The 24,754-nt window shown below is 42.0% G+C and overlaps 1 protein-coding gene and 1 long non-coding RNA gene across 2 annotated transcripts in view; both read right to left on the reverse strand.

The window, feature by feature from the left end:
- LOC133399162 (E3 SUMO-protein ligase PIAS1-like) overlaps positions 1–24,754 on the reverse strand; it is a 117,154-nt gene that overhangs the window by 49,732 nt on the left and 42,668 nt on the right. Inside the window, exon 2 of the mRNA XM_061670445.1 lies at positions 7,447–7,942. Within this exon, the coding sequence (XP_061526429.1) occupies positions 7,447–7,942 (496 nt within the window). The remainder of the gene's footprint in view (positions 1–7,446; positions 7,943–24,754) is intronic.
- LOC133399163 (uncharacterized) lies at positions 643–3,707 on the reverse strand. Its single transcript, XR_009768181.1, has 3 exons — positions 1,310–3,707; positions 1,170–1,227; positions 643–1,079 (listed from the first exon to the last, which is right to left on the reverse strand). It is a non-coding gene; the product is annotated as an uncharacterized LOC133399163 (long non-coding RNA).

The following is a 24,754-nucleotide window of genomic DNA, read 5'->3' on the forward strand; positions in this document are numbered from 1 at the left end:
AGAGGGTAGTGGACAGCTAGTAAACAGTTCCAGGTGGTCCTCAGTTTACGATTGTACGGAGACATGACTTTTTGAGATTTTAAACAGTGTGCGATGACCTAGTTTGTGCAGCGGCGTAAGAATAAATGCTCATGCAGCACCAGAACAAGTAAAGGTGTTTTTCGTTTAAATATTTACTGAATGAATTTGAATTATGAATTTACTACTGCGTTTGCATAAGCTAATGATAGACCTCAGTGCGTTCCAACTTGCATATGAATTCGGGTAACATGGGTGCCGTATGGGAAGAACTCTATTGGATACCAAGGACCCCTTGCATAGTAACATACAGTGGGTACGGAAAGTATTCAGACTCCCTTAAATTTGTCACTTCAAATTTCGTGTGCATGCATGCATGTTCATGACAATAAAAAAGGTGATTCTTCTTCTTCTAATCAGCAATCACATATAGGCTACTTTCAGCCAAATCTGTTTCTGGAAGGAAAAAAAAAGGAAAAAACAGCCTTTTTGTGAAAGCAGACACATCAGAATCAGAATCATCTTTATTTGCCATGTCCAAAAAACACACAAAGGAATTTGTCTCCGGTAGTTGGAGCCGCTCTAGTACGACAACAGACAGTCAATTGACAGAGAACACTTTGGAGACATAAAGACATTGACAAAAAAGAAAAAAACAGTCACTGAGCAATAAAGGGTTGCTAGTTATCTGTTATCAAGCAGAACCATGACTTTGACACAAATATTTTTTTTCTTTCATGAAAATCTCAACATCTGAACATAAAACAACACTGAGAAAGTACTTTTGACAGAAAAATTATTTATTTACAAGTATAACTATGTACAGAATTTACATTAGACCGAAATGCATGAACAAATGGGGTTCCACACTTGCACTTTTTTCCCTCCAAATTCTCGTCCTCGACCGTTTGCTCAATAGTCCAGGTTTTTATTAACTTGCACATAAAATCTAGCAGTTTGATCCACATATGGATTTTATTCTTCTGTTGGCAGTGAACAGAATATCTTGTGTGGTTGTCATTCTCTTTGAAACCAGTCTCTACCTTTGCTTGAAGTACAACCTGTGCAGTTTAGAAATATAAGTATTACTATACAAATACATTGCTGAAATTGCTGTCATGGGACGTGGAGAACAAAAAGCTTGGAATTACCTTTTTTTTTGCATTGTGTACTGGAATGGGAAATGGGAACGTCTGCTGGATGGATAACCTGTAAATTTTAAAAAATACATACGATTACTAGAGAATACCTTTTATTGATGACGTGTTTTGAAAGGGTAGAAAAATATTACTTTTCTTTGTCGCAATCCTAAAAGACGCTCGACTCGTAGGTGTTGAATTCCTGCAAGATTAACGAAATGGAAAATTCTAATCAGCACTGGCAACAGATGTTATATTATAATGTGAACTAGTGGGATTAAATTATGTTTTTATGGAACAAGGATTGAAGGAGAGTGTTTGCTCGCTAAATGTAGCTAACGCGAGCTGCAAATGAGTTACCTTCGACTTCGTCGGACTTCGTCGAAGGATGCTCGTAATGAAGTTCGGCTGGCTATCCAGAAGGAGTTCACTCATCACGATTCCGGATCCTATTTACTCAAATCCTGGTCGAGAGACAATCAGCTGGCAAGCGGCTGGGAGGATCTCGCCATATGTATGGGCCAGCATTTTGAGCGATAGCTTTGGAACAAAGCAATCGCTCGGAGCGACATTCTGACATGGCGCGCCATCGTTTATTCCCTGCATGATCTAAGGTGTCATTCCTGTCGGTCGCAGGAATATTATTCTTGCCTTGGCGCAATAAATTTCTTGTACCGAAAGATTTTTTTTTTTTTTAAGATTTTTTTCATGTTGTCTTCTCTCTTTTCCACCATTATGTTTGTCTCTTCTCATTGTCTCTTGTACCTCGCCGGCCCGCCCCCTCCTTCTTCTTCCTCTTCTTCTTCTGAGCGAGGGACATTCAGGTGAAGGCATTGTTGCCCTCTACAGGGTGCCAATCCTCATTGCAGTTATCCCGAGGCTTGACAATCACACATAAACTGCACAAGACTCTCCCCCACCCATCCCCCATTAAACAACGGCATTGACGTCTTTAGACGGCATTGGCAGGGAATGAGTTAAAAAAGAAAAACTGAAATACCACACAGCCATCAGTATTCAGACCCTTTGCTGTGACGCTCATATATTTAACTTGGGTGCTGTCAATTTCTTCTGATCATCCTTTAGTAGGTTCATTGGAGTCCAGCTGTGTTTGATTATACTGATTGGACTTGATTAGGAAAGCCACACACCTGTCTGTATAAGACCTTACAGCTCACAGTGCATGTCAGAACAAATGAGAATCATGAGGTCTAATGAACTGCATGAAGAGCTCAGCGACAGAATTGTGGCAAGGTACAGATTTGACTAAGGTTACAAAAAGATTTCTGCCAGAACCCTGACTGAAACCCAATTGAGCATCTCTGGAGAGACCTGAAAATGGCTGTCCACCAACGTTCACGATCCAACCTGACAGAACTGGAGAGGATCTGCAACGAGGAATGGCAGAGGATGCCAAAATTCAGGAGTGAAAAATTCCCAAAAAGACTCATGGCTGTTTTAGGTCAAAAGCGAGCTTCTATTAAATACTGAGCAAAAGGTCTGAATACTAGTTTTTCTTTTTTAATAAATTTGCAAAAGTTTCAACAATTCTATTTTTTTTCTGTCAATATGGGGTGCCGTGTGTACATTAATGCGGAAAAAAAATGAAATTAAATGATTTTACCAAATGGCTACAATATAACACAGGGGGAAAGATTTAAGGCGGTCTGAATACTTTCCGTACCCACTGTATTTTACATGCATCCCTGGTTAGAGTTGCCTTTTATTTGGAAAGTAACATTGTATTGACAGGCAGGCAGCAGAAATGTATTTATTTGTTCATCCTCAGCTTCTTAACCAGGTGCCCTAAAAGGCATTTTGAACATGAAAGTGTGTGGAGTTCTGTTTTAAAAAAAATGATATACATATGTTTTCAAAGGCTACTTTTTAACAATGCATTTTATTTATTGTTCTTCAATAAAAGTGTGTCGCGACTTAGCAATTCTGCATGATGAAGGATCTGCCAATCAGTTTGGATGCATTATTCTTTAAATTGGTAGACAAAATGTTTCTGTAGTTTATTTTGCAACTGATCATGTATTACATCATCATTAAAGATTATTGAGCTCGTCCGAGAAGCCATTCAAGCGTAAACTATGCCTGACATTACCTCCACTGTGTTTCACAATGAGCTTGTATGTTTGGAATTATGAGCAGACCCTTTCGTTCTCCGAACTTTAACCTTTCCATCTTTATGGCAAAACCTAATCTTTGACTAAGTGGTGTTTAAAACTGTCACAGCACTTTTGAGGCACATCTCCATAGTTTTTCGCAAATGCCAGCCGGGCCTTCTGATTCTTGTTGCTAGTAAGTCGTTTGCATCTTCTGGTGGCGGTTCTGTACTTTTGGTCATCAAGTCCTCTGCTACTATTTCCAACAGAAGCTTGCGGTACCTTCACTCCTGCCCTCTGGGGGTTGTTGCTCTGATGTCACTAATCGTTTGTTTGCCTCTTTGGAGTGCTCACAGTGTTCATGTCATCAACTGTTGAAATTTTCTGTGGTCTCCCTGTTCAACGTATTTAGCACAACAGTGTTTATTTCTTCTTCAGGACATTGCACAAACATTTGCCATAGCCAATAGAACATCTATTGGCTATGGCAAATGTTTGTGCAATGATTCACATTGATTTTCCATCTTTTCTCGGCTTCACAAAAGCTTGTTTTTTTTACCTATTATAATCTCTCTGTTTTTCATGTTGGTTACACTTAAGACCAATATAAATGGCAGTCTTGACAGGCAAAAACCAAACCTGAAACTGAATATAGACCCTCAGCTATTCATTGCTTGAATAATCAATGTAATAATACACACCTGGGCAACAAAACAAACCTGTTGGTCTAATGTTCTACTACTTTTGCTCATGTGAAATAAGGTTGAGTTCAAACAAAGGTCCTATCTTAAGTTGAACATGTCAGATCCTGGAAATAAAAGCTGAAATGTTGATCATTTCTCATCTTTATCTTTGTTCTCAACCCGAAATGATTCCAGTCTACATTAAAAAGAAAGGAAGTAGACTCACTGTTCGAATACTTCTTGAGGGAAGTGCTACTGAAACAATTCCTTTGCCATAAACTGCATGACTGTTCACATTTTAATGTGTTGTGCCATAATTCTAACGCTTTCAGACACACATGGCAATACTCTCTTTAAGGGCATATAAAAATGCAGCAGAAGGAGTGGGGGTAGGGATTTGTTGAGAATGATATTGTGGATGAGGCAAAAGGGGACGCATAAAGAATTGAGGGCGTAGTATGAATAACAATCAATGGATATGCGGGAGGCATATGTGCATGATCAAATGGTAACAGGGCTCTCTACCTTATAATTAGGTTAACTATGGTGATCACAATGAAGCTGAGCAGTCTTTTAGTAGCATTAAAATCTTCAGCCCAGTGAAATTACGCGCAAATCTTTTTTTTTTTCCTCCTCACTCACCCTCTCTCTCTCACTGTTGAGAAAATACTTATGCATTATTAATATGAAAGTATGTCTGGTTTTGGAAAGGAACCATATGTACAGACGTACTGTACCAGCGCGTGATAGACCACAACGTCTATGTGCAATTCTGATTCAAACAGAAGGAACAATGAATTCTGTGGGCACAGTTTTGTACCTGTGCAATTTCATCACTTTGAATGCAAATGTTTGCATGCAAAGTGGACGATGGCAGACAGAGTAGTGAGAAAAAACAGACGGAGAGGAACAGGTAGAACACCTTTTTGTGTTTGTACATGCATTGGCATGAAAATAAATCACAGGATAGTTTCTTACTCTATTAAAATGCTAATGAAGACTAATACAGACAGATTTTCATGATTTTGTAATATATTACAAAGCCAGAGCATTTAAATTTACATGTACCAAGATTAAATTATTTAATTACAAAATTTATATAATTGTAATCATTAATTACTGGGAGAAATGTGTAATTAAATTCCAGTGGATTTTGGAAATTTCCATGATTACAATTTAATAGTAATAACAATAGTAGTTATAATCCAGCCATCCATTTTCTGCGCCTCTTCTCCTCACTCGGGTCGCGGGGGTGCTGGAGCCTATCCCAGCTATCATCGGGCAGGAGGCGGGGTACACCCTGAACTGGCTGCCAGCCAATCGCAGGGCACATACAAACAACCATTCGCACTCACACTCACACCTACGGGCAATTTAGAGTCTCCAATTCATGCATGTTTTTGGGAAGTGGGAGGAAACCGGAGGGCCCGGAGAAAACAGTAGTTATAATAATTTAATATTTAAAAATAGACGCAAAAGCTCAGATTTTTTTCCCCCACATATTACTTACTTCCTGCCGACAAAGCACACGCTTGTAATTTGCTCTCTCTGGTAACGTGCCATTCTGCTGTAGTCTCAAACATGACAAATATGACCCTGAAGCGCCACCTTGTGGTGCAATCTATGAATTTGGCTGAGATTTTGAAAGAGTGGATATTGGGCAGATTGTTCTGATATTTTCATAGGTGTAAGTGGACATAAATAGAGATGTTCACATACATTTTGGTGACGATTGATAGTTTTCTGACATCAAGCAACGTCAAGCTTTTGTCCTCGTCAGGGGTCCGCCGTTATGACGGCCACCCGTGCACATCAAAGTCCGAGGTTAGCCGAGCCCCATGACCATACAAAAGCCTTTAATATGTCACAAAATCAAAGGCCTGGTTAACGTCATTGTCCAAAACTATTTTATCGAACTATAGTGCGAACATGGCGCAGTGATGGCAGGGGTCAACTGTGACAGCCAGCAGTGCACATCAAAGTCAGCCTGCGTCACACAGTGTCACTTGCCACACAATGCCACCATACACCCTACAGAAACACGTGTCATCCATAGGAAATCTTTTCAAACATCTTAGAGGCATTTGTGATGCAATCAATACAAAATTGAGCTGACGAACCGCGTTTAAATATGCGGAAATGAATCTGCAAGCACTACCTGAACCTCATGTGGGATGACGTGGCTGTCTCTTTTTCAATGATCAATTTTTAAACAATTAAGCCTATTCAAATGTTTCACTATCACTATTTTCACTCGTTATTGTCAAAAAACAAAACAGAACAAAAAAAACATCCACACTTTCAATATAGGCAAATATTACACCACAGTGTTCAAAATGTGGGCGGGCCAAACTCTTTCTGGAAATCAAATATTTCATCAGAAAATTAGGCTAAAATGAATACATTGGAACCTTTTGGGTTACATCCAAAGTTTTCGTAGAAAACTTACCTCTAGTTACGTTAGTTAAGTCTAGTTACGTTAGTTACTAGACTTAACTAACTTTTTTTCTTATTTTCTGTTTGCGAACGGTCTTGGTATGGACCGAAGGATTTATCGATCTATCTATCTATGATCCATCTCACCCTGCATGACCATTGACTCACTGCATAACCCTTTGATATAAGCTGAAAATTAGTTGTCTGCTCTGGTCCGCAGCGTAAGGCGGAAATCTGCTCTAGGCGGAAGTTCCGCCTCCACATACTCGCTCACCCAATCACAAATCTAATAGCGTTTGTGATTGACATGGTAAAATAAGTCCGGAAATCATTTTATTTTTGTCCAAAAATAGCATTTAAAGTATGTATGTTATTTATTCAATTGTAGTATCTCTTTAATTAAGACAATGAACGGTAAATGTCGGCGTAATTGCTTCAATAAAAGAGTCCACATAAATATGAACAGATACGCCAGCGCGCTGTAGCAGCCCAGCTAACCGACATGCCTACGTGTCAGCCATGTTTGCAGGGATGACATTCCCATAGATGTTAATGCATGGACATTGAAATTAAGTTGAAACTTGCTCATGCCCTGCCATTGGCTGGCGACCGGTTGCGCCTCCGACCACCACCAAACATCCAACCACATTTATTGCAATGTGGGTTAAGTGTCTTGCCCAGGGACACAACAACGACATGCGCTTGGGCGGGGGAACCAGCGACCCTTTGGTTTCAGTGTGTACAGTTACCCTCTGCGCCACACTGCCCACAAACTCTAAAATGTTTTAACCAAAGGCAAATTATTGATTTAAAAATATTGTTTATGAATTGTAAATGAATATTTCCTTGCCCTTCCTTGAAAAAATGCCAATAGAAAAATTTGTAGCGTTCAACCAAGATTCTCATGAAAAAGATGGCTGAAGGTACAACGATTTGGAGGAGTTTCACCATTATTTGTGATGTAAGCATATCAAAGCAAGCTTTGTGGTAAGGAAAGAGGCCAAAAAAACTACTCATGTAACCATCTCATGTATCAAAAACATTGAAATGCTCTCTCACCTAGACTGGTTGGCTTGATGAGCTCGTCCAGCATGTCATAAAATGGCAACCTCTGGAGCTTCACATCTGGGTGGACGGGGTGCAGCGGGACCACGGCGGACATGTGGTGTGTCAACCCAGTAAGCTCGTGTTTCCCAGGACCGAGTAGCGAGAGAGGTATTAAGGCAGCAGGTGACGGGGCTCCACCATGACCCGCGTGGCCCTCGTACGCCAGCTGTGTCAAGCCAGGAGGCAAAGCAGCTCCACCTCCTCCAACCACCCCCGCTGTGGCTGGGTGATGCGGTCCGGGCAGTGAAAGCTCGGAGTGCGACACCATTTTTGCAGGGAAGCGTCTGCGGTACAGCTCTTTGATCTTCATATGCACGGCGGGGCTGCAGCCTGCCTTTAGCAGATGCAATGCCTTGGTTAGAAGCTCGTGCTTACGTCCGTGCTTGTTGCGCCCGGCGTACCCCAGCAGCACCTGGAGCTCAGACACCCGCAGGCTCATCACCATTTGCTATGGCAGACACAGTGAGAAAGAAAAGGAAGAATGAGAATAGTGCAAACTGGTCCGGCTTCCATTCCCACACAAATGTGATAGAGTGAATGGCTAGGATCTAAAATCTCTTATCAAAAAGGAGGTTAAGTTTGATCCACAGAAAATGAAAGTAACATGTTTGAGGTTTTTCCAGAAAAACATCAAATCAATTTAAATTTTTTACTTTAACATTTCACAGCTTCAAAACACTTTAAAAACATTTTTTTAACTGTTAACCGGTTCAAATCCCGGCCCCGCCTGTGTGGAGTTTGCATGTTCTCCCCGTGCCTGCGTGGGTTTTCTCCGGGCATTCCGGTTTCCTCCCACATCCCAAAAATATGCATGGTAGGTTAATTGATGACTCTAAATTGCCCATAGGTGTGAATGTGAGTGTGAATGGTTGTTTATTTGTATGTGCCCTGCGATTGGCTAGCAACCAGTTCAGGGTGTACCCCGCCTCCTGCCTGATGATAGTTGGGATGGGCTCTAGCACACCCACGACCCCAGTGAGGAGAAGCGGCTCAGAAAATGGATGGATGGATGGATGTTAATCACTGTTTATGCTGGCATCCATGTGTGGATTAATTCTATTGTGATGATCGATTTGTAGGGGTGTTTGCGCGTACATTTCTGTCAAAGGGAAAAATAATAATGCTACAAAGGGACGGACGGACAGGGAGGCAGACAGACAGACAGATCAATAGACAGCTATTCAGATAGCTATAAGCAGCTGACATGAACAGGACACTACTGCTCTGCATGCAGATGTGCTGCTTAAAGTGGAATGGGCATGACAGCTTACAGTTACTGTAGATTGAAGTCTGTTTTTAGGAATATTTTGTTCGGCTAGGATAGGAAGTCAGCAACCTGAAGATTAGTTCCTGTCAAAACCAGTTTTTTTTTTTTTAGGTGTGTGTGTGAGACGTACAGTGAATATAAAAATTCTACACACTCCTATTCAAATGCCAGGTTTTTGTGATATAAAAAAATGAGACCAAGACAAATCATTTCAAAACCTTTTCCACTGTTAGTTTGACCTTTAACCTGGTCAACTCAATTGGAAAAAAAACTATAAATAAATAAATATTAAACAAATGTTTTTGAGAGGGGAAATGAAAATAAACTAAGGTAATGCGGTATCACAAGCACACACCGATGACTTGGGATCTGGCTGCGTTCAAAATTAACCAGTAACATTCCAACTCATGTTAAATGGGAGTCACAGACCTGACACTATTTAAAATGCCACTGATCCACCACAAATACAGTTCAGTTGTTGTCATAGGATTTTCCTTTGATTTTGCTTGCTAGCAGAAGCTTGCTAACACTGACTCCTATTTGGAACTGTTCATAATTCCCGCCACCTTGACTAGGGCCCCAGTTCCGGCTGAAGAACAGTAGTCCCAAAGCCACCACCATGCTTCACTGTAGGTATGGTGTTCTTTTAGTGGTAAGCAGTATTGAGTATGCACCAAACAAACCTTTTGGTATTATGGCCAAAGATTTCAAAGGGAGGGATGCCGTCAAGCTGAAGAAGGAGTCCTATCGGGCCTTTTTGGCCTGTGGGACTCCTGTGGCAGCTGATGGGTACCGGCTGGGCCAGGCGGAATGCAGCTTTGGTGGTCGCTGAAGCAAAAACTCGGGTATGGGAGGAGTTCGGTGAGGCCATGGAGAAAGACTTCCGGACGGCTTCGAGGCAATACTGGTCCGCCATCCGGCGTATCAGGAGGGGGAAGCAGTACACCATCAACACTGTGTATAGTGGGGATGAAGCGCTGCTGACCTCGACTCAGGACGTTGTGAGTTGGTGGGGAGAATACTTCGAAGACCTCCTCAATTCCACAGACACACCTTCCCATGAGGAAGCAGAGTCTGGGGTCTCTGAGGCGGGCTCTCCTATCTCTGGGGTTGAGGTCACAGAGGTGGTTAAAAAGCTCCTCAGTGGGAAGGCCCCGGGTGTGGATGATATTCTGAGATTCGCCCGGAGTTCCTAAAGGCTCTGGATGTTGTGGGGCTGTCCTAGTTGACACGCCACTGCAACATCGGGTGGACATCGGGGTAAGTGCCTCTGGATTGGCAGACTGGAGTGGTGGTGGACCGGAGGCTGTGTTCCAACTACAGGGGGATCACACTCCTCAGCCTCCCTGGTAAGGTCTATTCAGGGGTGCTGGAGAGGAGGGTCCGTCGGGAAGTCGAATCTCAGGTTCAGGAGGAGCAATGTGGTGTTCTTCCTGGCGGTGGAACAGCGGACCAGCTCTACACCCTCGGCAGGGTGCTCGTGGGTGCATGGGAGTTCGCCAAACCAGTCTACATGTGTTTTGTGGACTTGGAGAAGGCATTTGACCGTGTCCCTTGGGGAGTCCTGTGGGGGGTGCTTCGGGAGTATGGGGTACCGAACCCCCTGATAAGGGCTGTTCGGTCCCTGTACGACCGGAGTCAGAGTTTGGTCCGCATATCCGGCAGTAAGTTGGACTCGTTCCCGGTGAGGGTTGGACTCCGCCAAGGCTGCCCCTTTGTCACAGATTCTGAATTTCAAGGCGCAGCCGAAATGTAGAGGGGGTCTGGTTTGGTGGCCTCAGTATTGCATCTCTGCTTTTTGCAAATGTTTGTGCAGCTCCTGAACTAGCTTTCTTTTTGTGTACATGGGTCCCACGTCTTTTGCACTGTGGTATGTTATAGCATCAGTAATGTCTTTGTGCCTGGTGGACACCGACTCGTGGCATAAAGCTATTGAACGCATAAGCAATGAAACATTGCTTGGGCTTTACTTGGGATTACTGAGAAGTCTTTTCTGTTAGCCATTTCTCTCATTGTAATACACTGTGCAGTATGAGGTGTTTCATGTGGTGGAACATGTTTGTTGTGCTGCCTTGCTTCGTCGTAATTTTTGCCAAGCACAACCAGCACAAAACCTCGCTCTGGTTTAAATACTTTTTTTTGTTTTGCATTTTAAATCCAAAATACCCCAACATTTAGGCATGAGCTAATTACCTTGTTGAAGGTATAGCACAGTTCTGAAAAGTCAAGATTTCAATAACCGCTTGACTGTCCATTACCGTTGACTGTCCATTTACTCCGTTACATATGCTCAAGTAACACTTTGGATAAATTGTACTTGTCAGAGTAGTTTGAATGCAACATACTTTTTAGTTTTACTTGAGTATTTATGTTAAGAAGAATTGATAACTTTACTTCGTTACAAAGATCGACATGCCGTTCGCTACTTTTATTTATTGATTATTGCGTGGGCGATCAATTTTTAGACTTCCCAAATGTGGTCATAAATCACTGTAAAACATGCTTCTTGAGGATACTTCCCATGCTGTAATCGGTCTCTCGCTCTCTCTCTCACTCTCATACAGGCACTCGCGTGTGTGTGTGTGTGTGTATACACACACACACACACACACAATTGATGTCTGGGCAGCAAAAAGCTTCATTCAGTCATTTAAGTGAATAAAGCAAAAAATGTTTCTGTATGGCACAATCCATGTGTTGTTGCTTTGGGGCACTTAAAATTTAAAAGGTGGCAGGTGTATGTGGACTCCCATATATTATTTTTTATTTTATTTGATGTTCATGGAAAAAAAAAAAAATATTTGATGTCCATGACACGGTGGGCGACTAGTTAGCACATCTTCCTCACAGTTCTGTGGACCGGGATTCAAATATCAGCCCCGCCTGTGTGGAGTTTGCATGTTCTCCCCGTGCCTGCGTGGGTTTTCTCCTGGTACTCCGGTTTCCTCCCACATCCCAAAAAGCATGCATGGTAGGTTGATTGAAGACTCTAAATTGCCCGTAGATGTGAATGTCAGTGCGAATGGTTGTTTGTTGATATGTGCCCTGCGATTGGCTGGCGACCAGTTCAGGGTGTACCCCGCCTCTCGCCCGAAGATAGCTGGGATAGGCTCCAGCACGCCCGTGACCCTAGTGAGGATAAGTGGAACAGAAAATGGATGGATGGATGGATATTCATGCTCTAATTTTTTTTTTTTTTTTTTTTTTTTTTAAATCACTCATCAGTTACCAGTAGTTTTTTTCACTGATTACTTTCTTACTCTTACTCAAGTAAAGATTTGGAGGACTACTTCTTAATTTTACTGGAATCATACTAAAGTAACAGTACTCGATAACAGTACAATATTTGGCTACTCTACCAACCTCAATTTTTTTTGGGGGGGGTGGGACTGGAAATTGATTGGTGGCTTGCAAAAAAACGAGACTCCACGTGCTACACAATCAGCATCTTTGATGTTAGTAAGGAGAGCGAGCAGCCTTTTTTTCTCCTTCCTCGCTGAGCGGGGTGGGGGGGGGGGAGCAGTGCACCCACACACGCCGAGGTAGACAGAGGGATACGACTGATGGCGAAGACTGATAAGGGAATGTGTATGAAGAGCAAGAAAAGAAGAATAACCTGGACACATCCAAATTGTATTAACAATAAAAAAAATTAAAAAAAAAAAAATCAAGGTGCCAGTTAATGGAACTGTTGTTGACTTACTGCTCATATAATGACTGTACAGCTGCTGAAATAAGTATTTAACACGTCACAAGTTTTCTCACAAAATATACTTCGAAAGGTGCTATTGACCTGAAAATTTCACCAGATGTTGGGAACAACCCAAGTAATCCAGACATACAAAGAAAGTCGAACAAATAAGATCAGAAATTAAGTTGTGTGTAAAAATGTGAAATGGGACAGGGACAAAATATTGAACACATGAAGGAAGGGAGGTGCAAAAAGGCATGGAAAGCCAAGACAACACTTAAAATCTATCAATAATCTAACAGCAATCCAGCAGTGTTGTCAGTGCAAATGAATATCAGCTGGTTCCGTCAGAACTAATGGCCTACAAAAAGGTCTCAATGCCAAGGTGTGTGTCAAGACACATCTCATGATGGGTAAGAGCAGAGAGCTGTCTTAAGAGCATCGCAAACTAATTGTTGCAAAACATAATGATGCCATTAGTGACAGGTGCATATCACCATTCCATTGAGCACGGTTAGGGCTTTAATACGTAAATGGAAAGCCAATCATACCACCGTAAATTTGCCTCGATAAGGTGCTCCTCGCAAGACTTCTAACAGAGGAGTACAAATAACAATCTGAAGAGTTGTCCAAGAGCCAAGGACCACATGTGGAAAGCTTCAAAAAGACCTGGAATAAGCAGGCACTACATTACTCAAAACAGTGAGTAATGTACTCCGCAACCATGGCCTGCATGCACGCTCACCACACAAGACCCCTTTGCTGGAAAAAAAAAAGCATGTCAAAGCTCATTTAAAGATTGCTGAACATTTGGACAAGCCAGTTAAATACTGGGAGAATACAGTCTTGGTGGATGAGAGCAAAATTGAACTGTTTGGATGCTATAGTCCACACCACTTTTGGAGGAGAAATGTTACTGCACATCACCCTAAAAATAACATACCAATAGTGACGTTTGGAGGTGGGAACATGACGGTGTGGGGCTGCTTTTCATTAAATGGTACTGGTAAACTTACACAGACATGCACCCACCAAAGGCATGAAAAAGGTGATAAAAAAAAAACATTTTAGGTGGGTCTGGGGGGAGCCCCCGCAGAGAATGTGTTTGATTCTAAAAAATTAAGCAATCTGGAAGACTCTCAAGAGTACAATAAGGCAAAAAAAAAAAAACCTCAAGTCCATGTTGATGTACAAATTTAAATTTGCCTCATTTCTTTGCTTTTTTGTTCTGGCCTCCAACTTGAGACAGGCCCATCTCCACCTGCACCTGATGCCTACTTCAAGCTGTACCACATGAATAGAATCCTCCTCTTTAAGCACTCTCATTCTGGAAAAGAATTGACTAAAATCATTAGAATTGACTAAAATCATTAGTCCATCAACCCTAAAATCTTTTTCACTTCATTTTTCACTATTACCAAATTCAAAGGCTAATCCCAAATACATCTTACAGGAAAATATTTAGTACAATATTTTTGTACTATGCAAGAGCAGGGGCTCACCAACATGGTGAGCTGCAAGCACCAGGTAGCCCCCAGGGAACACGAGTAGCCCATGGGTCTGTTCTAAAAATAAAACACCACGGATGGGAAATTGTGATTTACTAAGTGTTATTACTTCATGTATTTATTTATTTAAACTTAACATAGTGGAACATGTTTATTAATGTACGAAATCTATATTTTGTGCAAAAATAAAATAGATTATCTTCAATGGAAAAAAATGTTTTACTTCCCCACATTTTTCAAAATAATATATTTTAGAGATGTAATTGAAATACCGTGATAGCGTGGTATTTTTGCTCAAGGTTATCCTACCGTTAGAATCTGACACTGTCCCATGCCTACTCCAAATACTGGAGGTTGACTTATTTTCTGCCACCAAATCCGTCAAATGTGCAGATTTTGCACCGGCCTTACCTTCTGCACTGCGCGCTCATGTTTCTTTTTATGATTTCCCCACGGTGTACTGTATGTAGTGTTTGCGTGTGTGTGCCTCCCTTGCTCGTTTCCTCTGATGTCTGTCATTGGCTTTGTTTCAGCTGTCAATCCACGACAAGCATGGAATAAGGTTTGTGGTTGGCTGGCCTTAGCTGTACATTTAAGGGCAAGCGTAAAAATGATGGTTGCAACTGCCTGAGGTATAACAAGCAGGGCAATTGGGGAAAATCTATTTCCTTGATGTCATGGATTTTGCAAGATTATCCATGATCTTGAATGTCTGTATCAATAGAAGAACACTATATCGTTCAGCTCTGGTCATCAGTATGACTAATTGTCTAAGGTCACGTTAGACTTCTTCATTAACCGTACCTTTGTTGATATGTACAAATTAGTACCCAGACGTGCTGATAAGACTCTAATCGTGTCTGCTGACTCATTATGCACACGTGACATCCTCTCTTTCCACTGTGCAGTCTATTCACTCATCTCGGTTTGGAACATACCTTGAAGTTTTACAGCAAGCCCTACGTTATAATGGAATCAAGAATTCCTAGGACATCTTCTTTTTTTTTTTTTTTTTTTAAATAGCACAATAGGCTACCGTAAGTGTTAATATAGACTGGGATATTTATGGGTTCAGTTAAATAAAAGACAAAAACGATTTATATAGAAAATATACCAGAATTTAAATTTTGTTTATGCAAAATGTTGAAATCACGTTTGTGCTTTTTAGCCATAATTGCAAAAGGTTATTTTGCACAAACATCATCATCATCATCATCACCACCAAAACAACACCACACTTACAGTCAAGCATGGTGGTGGCAACATCATGCTTTGGGGCTGTTTTTCTTCAGTTGGAACTGGGCCCATAGTCTGGGTGGAGGGAATTATGAACAGTTTCAAATAGCATTCAATGTCAGCACAAATCCTTCGATGTTCAGCAAGAAAGCAAAACAAATTAAAATAAAAATGAATACAAAATAAAACATCAGCAAAAGCCTACTGGAACAAGTGAACTTTATTTGTGGTTAGAGGCCTTGTAAATGGTGGCTGACTCCCATTTAACATGAGTTGGAATTTGACTGATTAATGGACGACTGGCTAGCACATCTACCTCACAGTTCTGAGGACCGGTGTTCAAATCCCACCCCAAAGATAGCTGGGATAGGCTCCAGCACGTCCTCGACCCTAGTGAGGATAAGCGGTACAGAAAATGGATGAATAACAGCCACATCCCGAGCTATAAGAGTGTGTGCACACTTGTGCAACCACATTATCTAAGTTTATTAAAATATGCATTTTTCTTCAATGAGTTTGGTTCAGGGTTACGTCACATTATTGGTGGAAAAAGTTTTGAAAAGATTTGTCTTGGTCTCGGGTAGAACGGTGGGCAACTAGCACATCTGCCTCACAGTTCTGAGGACCCGGGTTTAAATCCGGTCTTGCCTGTGCGGAGTTTGCATGTTCGCCCCGTGCCTGCGTGGGTTTTCTCTGGGTACTCTGGTTTTCTCCCAAAAACATGCATGGTAGGTGAACTGAAGTCTGAGTGCAAATGGTTGTTTGTTTATATGTGCTCTGCGACTGGCTGGCGACCAGTTCAGGGTGTACCACCCCTCTCGCCCAAAGATAGCTGGGAGAGGCTCCAGCACGCTCGCTCGCTAGTGAGGATAAGCGGTTTGGAAAATGAATGAATGTCTTGGTCTCATTTTTCTGTATCACAAACAACCTGAAATTTGAACAAGACCGTGTAGTCTTATATCCACTGAATGTTGACTATTCCAAGCAACAGACTCACCAAAGCAAATATATTTTTTAACACTTTTGACAATTAAATCTGTCTTTGTTGATGTAATACCTACATTGCCAAGAAGCCAATATTAGTTTGTCCATCTTCTATGACACTTCTGCTGTTTTGGTCCACACAGAGGTGGAGTTCATTCCAGTGCACCCTGAAGTCATGGGTTGAGCAGATAGGGGACTGAGCAGGAATAGAGCCATTCAGCCAGACCTAAATCCAATTGAAACTCTGTGGGGTGAGCTAATAAAGGCTGTGCACAATGTGACAGATTTGGAGCGCTTTCAAAGGAAGGGTGTACAAATATTATATAAATTGAGATTTGCCATGCTGATAAGACTTCTTCCTCAAAATGACAAAATGCTGTAATTAATGGTGCTTCAAGTATTAGTTTTGGGATAAACAATCATGCAACAAGTGTGATGTACATGCTCATTGATAAAATTCAACTAAATTGTGTACCATAATATTCAAATATTATTAATAATAAGTGAGACTAACACAAACCCATTTTTGGTTTCTTAGGAATAATGCATGGAGGGCCTGTTTAAAATTCTTTTGTATCCTGGTCTTTGAAGTGGTTCAGGAAATGGATGGATGCTTCAGGGTTTTTAGTGACCTCACATAATCAACTATTCATACTTGAAAACAAAATGACTCAAGTGTAACAAAGCCTCTTTTTCAATGGCATTCTATCCATTTTTGCCTGGATTCCACAATAAAACACACCTACAGCTCAACACGAAACAGTCAATGGTTTAGCAAAAAAATTAGACAATTTAAAATGATTACTACTAGGACTGCAATGAGGACTCAAGTTTCTCAAAGTACTCGGAATAGCCTCAGGGATCTCCTTATTTAACTCATTCACTGCCAGCCCTTCGAGTTTGATACTACTGATATATACAGTAGATGCCTGTCAATGACAGGAATGAGTTAATTGTGAAGCTCAACGGAGCGGACGCACGAGCACAACGCTCTTACGTCATCAATGTCAATCTATATTCTACTTAAGAAAGGAGAAGCCAATAAAGAGAGGACACGGGGGGGGGTGTGGCTGCTTAACGTGAACCATTACTACATATTTATCATGGGCCAAGGATGAAATTTATGTGACTCTTCCTTACTCATAATATTAACGGCAATGATGCACTAATTTTTACTTAGCTTGGTAAATGCTGTGTGCGGCGGTGGGGAAGCACTTGAGGAAGTCAGCCCTCCATGCAGAGGTGAAGGAAGAAGCGGGAATTTTACCTGTACCCAAAAATCTATTTTCTGGAACTAATTGTGCCAAGGGCTGGCTGGCTGGGTGGGTGGGTTACACCGACGTGGCTCTGTTTGGGAGCAAGCGGCTGCTTTGTTAAAAAATCTTGTCATGTGGGTAGCCAGTGGTTCCACTTTGGTCTTTATGGCCAAGAATCGTTTGGTGACGACAACATGTAAAGTCAGCACAGACCTACAAATACGGTGGGGGAAAAATAAAAGATAAAAATAGAAAGAAAAGAAAACTTGAGGATAAGCCAGCCCCAGAATAGGTTTGCTAGGTAGAAACCCAGCAGCCAGAGAGGTCAGGCAAAAGAGCAGGAATAAGAAGCGGTAGGAGGGGCAAGAGCTCCCTTTTTAAGCTTTCCCTGTGGAACGGACCCCAAAGGGGAGGGGTGGATACACCCGATTTTATGATGGCGGCGAAAGTTTCTTTGTGTGCCTAATTTTCTTGAACTGGAATTTGGGGCAATAAAATCTTGTATTCTGATACCACCGCATCCCATCTTTTTTACGATCACTGGGCTTTAGCTTGTCAACTCAAACGTGACCAGATACACTCATTGCCATGGCGACGACAACAATAATGGATCGCGCCGTGTGTTTGTAAGAACAAAATGGGGGAAAATGTGTGCTGGTGGTCACCGGTGCTCGGGGGAGGACTTTCATTCAAGGATTGCTTGAGGTATGTTCACATACTTTTATAGCCCCAGTTCCAATGAAGTTGGGACGTTGTGTTACACAAATAAAAACAGAATACGATTTGCCAATCATGTTCGACCTATATTTAATTGAATACACTACAAAGACGCGGCATGGTGGACGACTGGTTAGGGCGTCTACCTCACAGTTCTGAGGTCAGGGGTTCAATCCCCAGCCCCGCCTGCGTTGGTTTTCTCCGGGCACTTCGGTTTCCTCCCACATCCCAAAAACATGCATGGTAGGTTAATTGACGACTCTAAATTGCCCGTAGGTGTGAATGGTTGTTTGTTTGTATGTGCCCTGTGATTGGCTGGCAACCAGTTCGGGTGTACCCCGCCTCCTGCCCGATGATAGCTGGGATAGGCTCCAGCACTCCCGTGACCCTTGTGAGGATAAGCGGCTCAGAAAATGGATGGATGGATGGACACTACAAAGACAAGATATTTAATGTTCAAACTGATAAACTTTATTGTTTTTAGCACATAATCGTTAACTTAGAATTTTATGACTGCAACATGTTCCAAAAAAGCTGGGACAGGGTCATGTTTACCACTGTGTTACATCACCTTTCTTTTAACAACATTCATGTATGCATGCTCACCATGCAAGACCCCTTTGCTGAAAAAAAAATCAAAGTTTAAAGTTTGCTGAACAACATTTGGACAAGCCAGTTAAATACTGGGAGAATATAGTCTGGTCTGATGAAATTGAACTTTTTGGATGCCATAATGCACACCACGTTTGGAGGAGTAATAGCACTGCACATCACCCTAAAAACACTATACCAACAGTTAAGTTCGGAGGTGGGAACATGATGGTGTGGGGCTGCTTTTCAGCAAATGGTTCTGGTAAAATTCACATTATTGAAGCAAGGATGAATGGGCAAATGTACAAACATTCTTGACAAAAATCTACGAGGATGATGAAAATGAAATGAGGGTGGACATTTCAGCAGGATAAGGATTCAATACATACGGCCAAATAAACTTTCAATTGGTTTCATAGAAAAAAAAATAAGGCTGCTAGAATGGCCCAGCCAATTACCTGACTTGAATCCAATCAAAAACCTATGGAAAATTGAAACTCAAGGTCCATAAAAGAAGCCCACCGGACCTTCAACATTTGAAGACTGCTTGTGTGGAGGAATGGACCAAAATCACACCAGAGCTATGCATGCGACTAGCTTCTCCATGTAGGAGGTGTCTTGAACTTGTCATTGCAAACAAAGGCTTTTGTACAAAGTATTAAATAAATACCAGTTGGCGTGTTCAATAACTTAATTTCTGAGCTTATTTGTTCGACTTTCCTGGGTTGGGTATGGGTTGTTCCCAACATCTGGTGAAATGTTCATGTCAACAGCACCTTTAGAAATATATGTAGTATGAAAAATGGTGACGCGTTAAATGCTTATTTCATATATATATATATATATATATATATATATATATATATACACACACACACACACACACACACACACACACACACACCCTGATGTCCGCTATACTCAACTACTGGCTGAATAATAACGTGGACCACTGAGGTTATGCTTAATAAACAGTTATCAAGCCCGTGTTTGTGTTAATTGGGGACTAACACACACACAACAACTCAGAGAGGCAAAGACATGTAAAGTGACTTCACCGTGGTGGACCGAGCTGTTTAGTTCTTTAACTCGCTAGCTCATTAGCTTGCAGGCTAGCTCGTTATCTCGTGGCCAGAGTAGCGAACACAACAAACACTTAACTTTCCCTAAAGTGTCTCTGTTGTGTGAATCGATGCGTTGCACATGGAGCAAGGCTGTGGAGTATTGGACGAGTCAACATGGGCAAGAGTTCCACGCCGGCCTTCCATGAGCCCGCAAGCGGCTAATGACATAGCCGTCCATCTCTGTCGGCTCACTGTGTGTTTTACATGCCGGCTGACCACAACAAAGATCATTTATCGAGTACTGAAAAACTATCATTGTCTATTTTATTTATTGAACAATAAGTCGATATAGTAATTACCGTGAGTAGTGAAAAACTATCATTGTCCATTTTATTTATTGAACAATAAGTCGATATAGTAATTACCGTGACAGGCCTAGTTTTCAATTAACCTATCATGCATTTTTGGGATGTGGGAGGAAACCCATGCAGGCACCGGGAGAACAACACCATGCCGCCGCTGAATCTTGCTCCCCTTTGCCCATGAGAGAGTTCGACAGCAAAAACATTTTCACAATTTTTAAAAAAAGGAATACTCACGTCACTAATAATATTCTTTTCTTAGATGTCAAACTCTCTAATGCAAGTGCGACGTGTCCTGAAGTTTCTCGCCGGGACAGACTATAAGGAAAACGGTTTACTATCCATAAAATCCTAAATATTGGGGCAATCATTCAGACATTTTCAGAGCTTGTAGTGGGCATAAGTAGTGACATCCACATACATTTTGGTAACGATCGCAATTTCTTTACATTAAGCGATGTTAAGCTTTTTCTATATAGTTAGCATACGGAGAGGCAAATGCTTAACGTCCATAACATCCCCAAAATTGGAGCGATCGTTTTGATATTTTCAGAGGTTGAAGTGGGCATAATTAGAGATGTCCACATACATTTTCTTGACGATTGATTCCAGTTTTGTGACATTAAGCTACGTTAAGCCCTTTCTCTACAGTGAGCATACAGACGAGTCTTCCAAAAGTCTCCAATAAAATCAAACGTTCGATTTCATCACGACTCCGTGGTGACCTGGCTAGGCTCCAGGAAACGTCACAGAGACGTCTCCGCAACCAGCCAAGACTCTAGTCGCCATCAGGTCGCCAACTAGTCTCCAGGCCAGTGAGATAGGGGTATAAGATAAGCAATTTCTCACAGTCCAATCACCATGTATGGACACCTGCACGTATTAAATCTAGACAAAGCTACCAGTAATGCCATAGCTCTTTCCTTTGTATCAACAGATACTGTACACAGAGCATGCACCTTACTGGAAGCACACACATTATGTAAATGTAATTCTGTGGGTCTGGATGTGAATAACACCGCAGTTGTAAAAACACATTCAAACACAGATGGCTCTGACAGCAAGACAAGGAGCTTCAATCACAGCAGCAGTAGGCAAGTAGCAGCTGTCCATCTGTAAAGTGTTACTAGAACGATTTGCGAACCTAATGAGTCTGTTTCATATCCCCTTTCCACAAACACATGCACTGCCAAGTAACTGCCCTGCTGGCGACATAAATGACCAGTTCCATGAAATATGCATGTGGTGGAATAGGGAAGTTGAGGTGGGGAGGGTGGTTTGGCCAAATGGTGACACTGGCTGGCCACCATTTCAAACACACTTTTCCATATCCCACCACAAACACATACAAAGCAAACTACTCACTCTCATTCCAAAGCAAACATGCACGTAAAAGACAAAATTCACAGAAAACATAGACACACAAACACCAGCACTTTGCACCATCCATCACACTGCAGATGTGTAACATTCCGCTGCCACACTGACAAAAAAGAGGAAATACAAAAATACAAACAAATACAAAAGAAAAATAGTTGTTTGTGGTGGGGGGGGGGGGGGGGGGGGGGGCTTAGAAGAGTGAAAGAAGAATAGGCTATAAGCCACCATACCTCCCTTGTGCTTTGATTTTGTCAGAGCTTTACTCTCGGCTCTGCTTTCTTAGTCTGTCTTCTCGCGGTAGAAGAAGTTATTCCGGTTTCAGCCATTTCTACAGCATTTTTCAACTACTGGAAGAATACATATTATTGAGTTTGTGGTTAAAGCAGACAAACGGGTATGTTTTCCATGAGTAAGGATGATGCGCTCTCCTGATAAACTGACATTTAAAAAGGTTAGTATTACCGTTTCATATCGTTACTACCATATTTAGCAGAGAAATTGTTGTCTTTCAGCTTCTTCCATCTGGTGCATGCTACACCAGCAAACAAACAAAGAGAGATGAAGACGTAAACCACAGAAGAAGAAGAAGATGCGACTAAGACACTTAAGAATAACTTTAAGGAGACAAACGCATACGCTACGGTGCTATAATGGGGGAATTATTTTTTTTTAACCTATAAAATAGACTAAGGCAGAAGTGGGGTTGTATTTCACTTACAAGTTTCAAATTTTATTGTGTAAAAAGTGCATACTTTTACAGATTTTATAGTTTTGGTGTTACTACATAATAGGCGCATGTATTTGGAATTTCTATTGGGTTGTATTTTGTTGAGCAATATTGTGGTAATACTCTAACCACAACAATGTTTGTCACTATAGTAGTGATATAATGATGATGTATATGACATGATTTATCTTTTTCGTTTCATCTCCAGCTGTGAGTTAGTTTGGGTGCCAAATTTAATGTCATCTTTTGTCTGCAATTCAACTTCAGCCGTTTGAAACTAAACCAATCAAAGTTGACTAACTTACCTACATTTTTGCACATGCAGTTAAAAACATAAACAAACAAAAACTTCTAAAAGCGTTGGTAACCTGGTAATTTATACCAAAGCCGACTGTCAGCCAGATGTGCTTCTTCTTTTCCTTTTCCTTTCCATTTTATCCAACCTGGTCACTCCGAGATCGAACCTCAACATCTTCATTTCCGCCACCTCCAGCTCTGCTTCCTGTTGTCTCTTCAGTGCCACCGTCTCTAATCTGTACATCATGGCTGGCCTCACCACTGTTTTATAAACTTTGCCCTTCACCCTAGCAGAGACTCTTCTGTCACATAACACACCTGACACCTTCCTCCACCCGTTCCAACCTGCTTGGACCCGTTTCTTCACTTCCTGACCACACTCACCATTGCTTTGGACAGTTGACCCCAAGTATTTAAAGTCCTCCACCCTTGCTATCTCTTCTCCCTGTAGCCTCACTCTTCCCCCACCACCCCTCTCATTCATGCACATATATTATGTCTTACTTCAGCTAATCTTCATTCCTCTCCTTTCCAGTGCATGCCTCCACCTTTTTAACTGTTCCTCCACCTGCTCCATGCTTTCACTGAAGATCACAATGTCATCTGCAAACATCATGGTCCATGGGGATTCCAGTCTAACCTCATCTTTCAGCTGATCCATCACCACTGCAAACAGTAAAGGGTGTAGGGCTGATCCCTGATGCAATCCCACCTCCACCTTAAATTCGTCTGTCACACCTACAACACACCTCACTACTGTTCTGCTGCCCTCGTACATGTCCTGTATTATTCTAACATACTTCACTGCCACTTCACACATCCGCATGCAGTATCACAGTTCCTCTCTGGGTACTCTGTCATAGGCTTTCTCTATCTACAAAGACACAATGTAGCTCCTTCTGACCTTCTCTGTACTTTTCCATCAACATCCTCAAGGCAAATAATGCATTTGTGGTACTCTTTCTAGGCATGAAACCATACTGTTGCTCGCAAATACTCACTTCTCTCCAGAGTCTAGCCTCCACTACTCTTTCCCATAACTTCATTGTGTGGCTCATCAACTTTATTCCTCTACAGTTCCCACAACTCTGCACATCACCCTTGTTCTTAAAAATGGGCACCAGCACACTTTTCCTCCATTCCTCAGGCATCTTCTCACGCGCTAGAATTCTATTGAACAAACTGGTCAAAAACTCCACAGCCACCTCTCCTAGATGCTTCTATACCTCCACAGGAATGTCATCAGGACCAACTTCCTTTCCATTTTTCATCCTCTTTCATGCCTTTCTAACTTCCCCCTTACTAATCATTGCCACTTCCTGGTCCACCACACTTGCCTCTTCTACTCTCCCTTCTCTCTCATTATCCTCATTCATCAACTCCTCCAAGTATTCATCCATCCATCCATTTTCTGAGCCGCTTCTCCTCACTAGCGTCGCGGGCGTGCTGGAGCCTATCCCAGCTATCATCGGGCAGGAGGCGGGGTACACCCTGAACTGGTTGCCAGCCAATCGCAGGGCACATACGAACAAACAACTATTCGCACGCACAGTCACACCTACGGGCAATTTAGAGTCTTTTTTTTTTTTTTTTTTTTTTTGGGATCTGGGAGGAAACCGGAGTGCCCGGAGAAAACCCACGCAGGCACGGGGAGAACATGCAAACTCCACACAGGCGGGGCCGGGGATTGAAACCCGGGTCCTCAGAACTGTGAGGCTGACGCTCTAACCAGTTGGCCACCGTGTCGCTTCTCCAAGTATTCTTTCCATCTATCTAGCACACTACTGGCACCAGTCAACATGTTTCCATCTCTATCCTTAATCACCCTAACCTGCTGCACATCCTTCCCATCTCTATCTCTCTGTCTGGCCAACCTGTATAGATCCTTTTCTCCTTCTTTAGTGTCCAACCTAGCATACATGTCATCATATGCCTCTTGTTTGGCCTTTGCCACCTCTACCTTTGCCTTATGTGACATCTCAGTGAATTCCTTTCGCCTCTCCTCGGTCCTTTCAGTGTCCCACTTCTTAGCTAACCTTTTTCCTTATGATTTGATTTGATTTCCTGTACTGTGAGGTTCCACCACCAAGTCTCCTTCGCTCCTTTCCTGCCAGAAGATACACCAAGTACTCTCCTGCCTGCCTCTCTGATCATCTTGGCTGCAGTGGTCCAGTCTTCTG

Source organism: Phycodurus eques, chromosome 2, assembly GCF_024500275.1.
Source record: "Phycodurus eques isolate BA_2022a chromosome 2, UOR_Pequ_1.1, whole genome shotgun sequence".
NCBI lineage: Eukaryota > Metazoa > Chordata > Actinopteri > Syngnathiformes > Syngnathidae > Phycodurus > Phycodurus eques.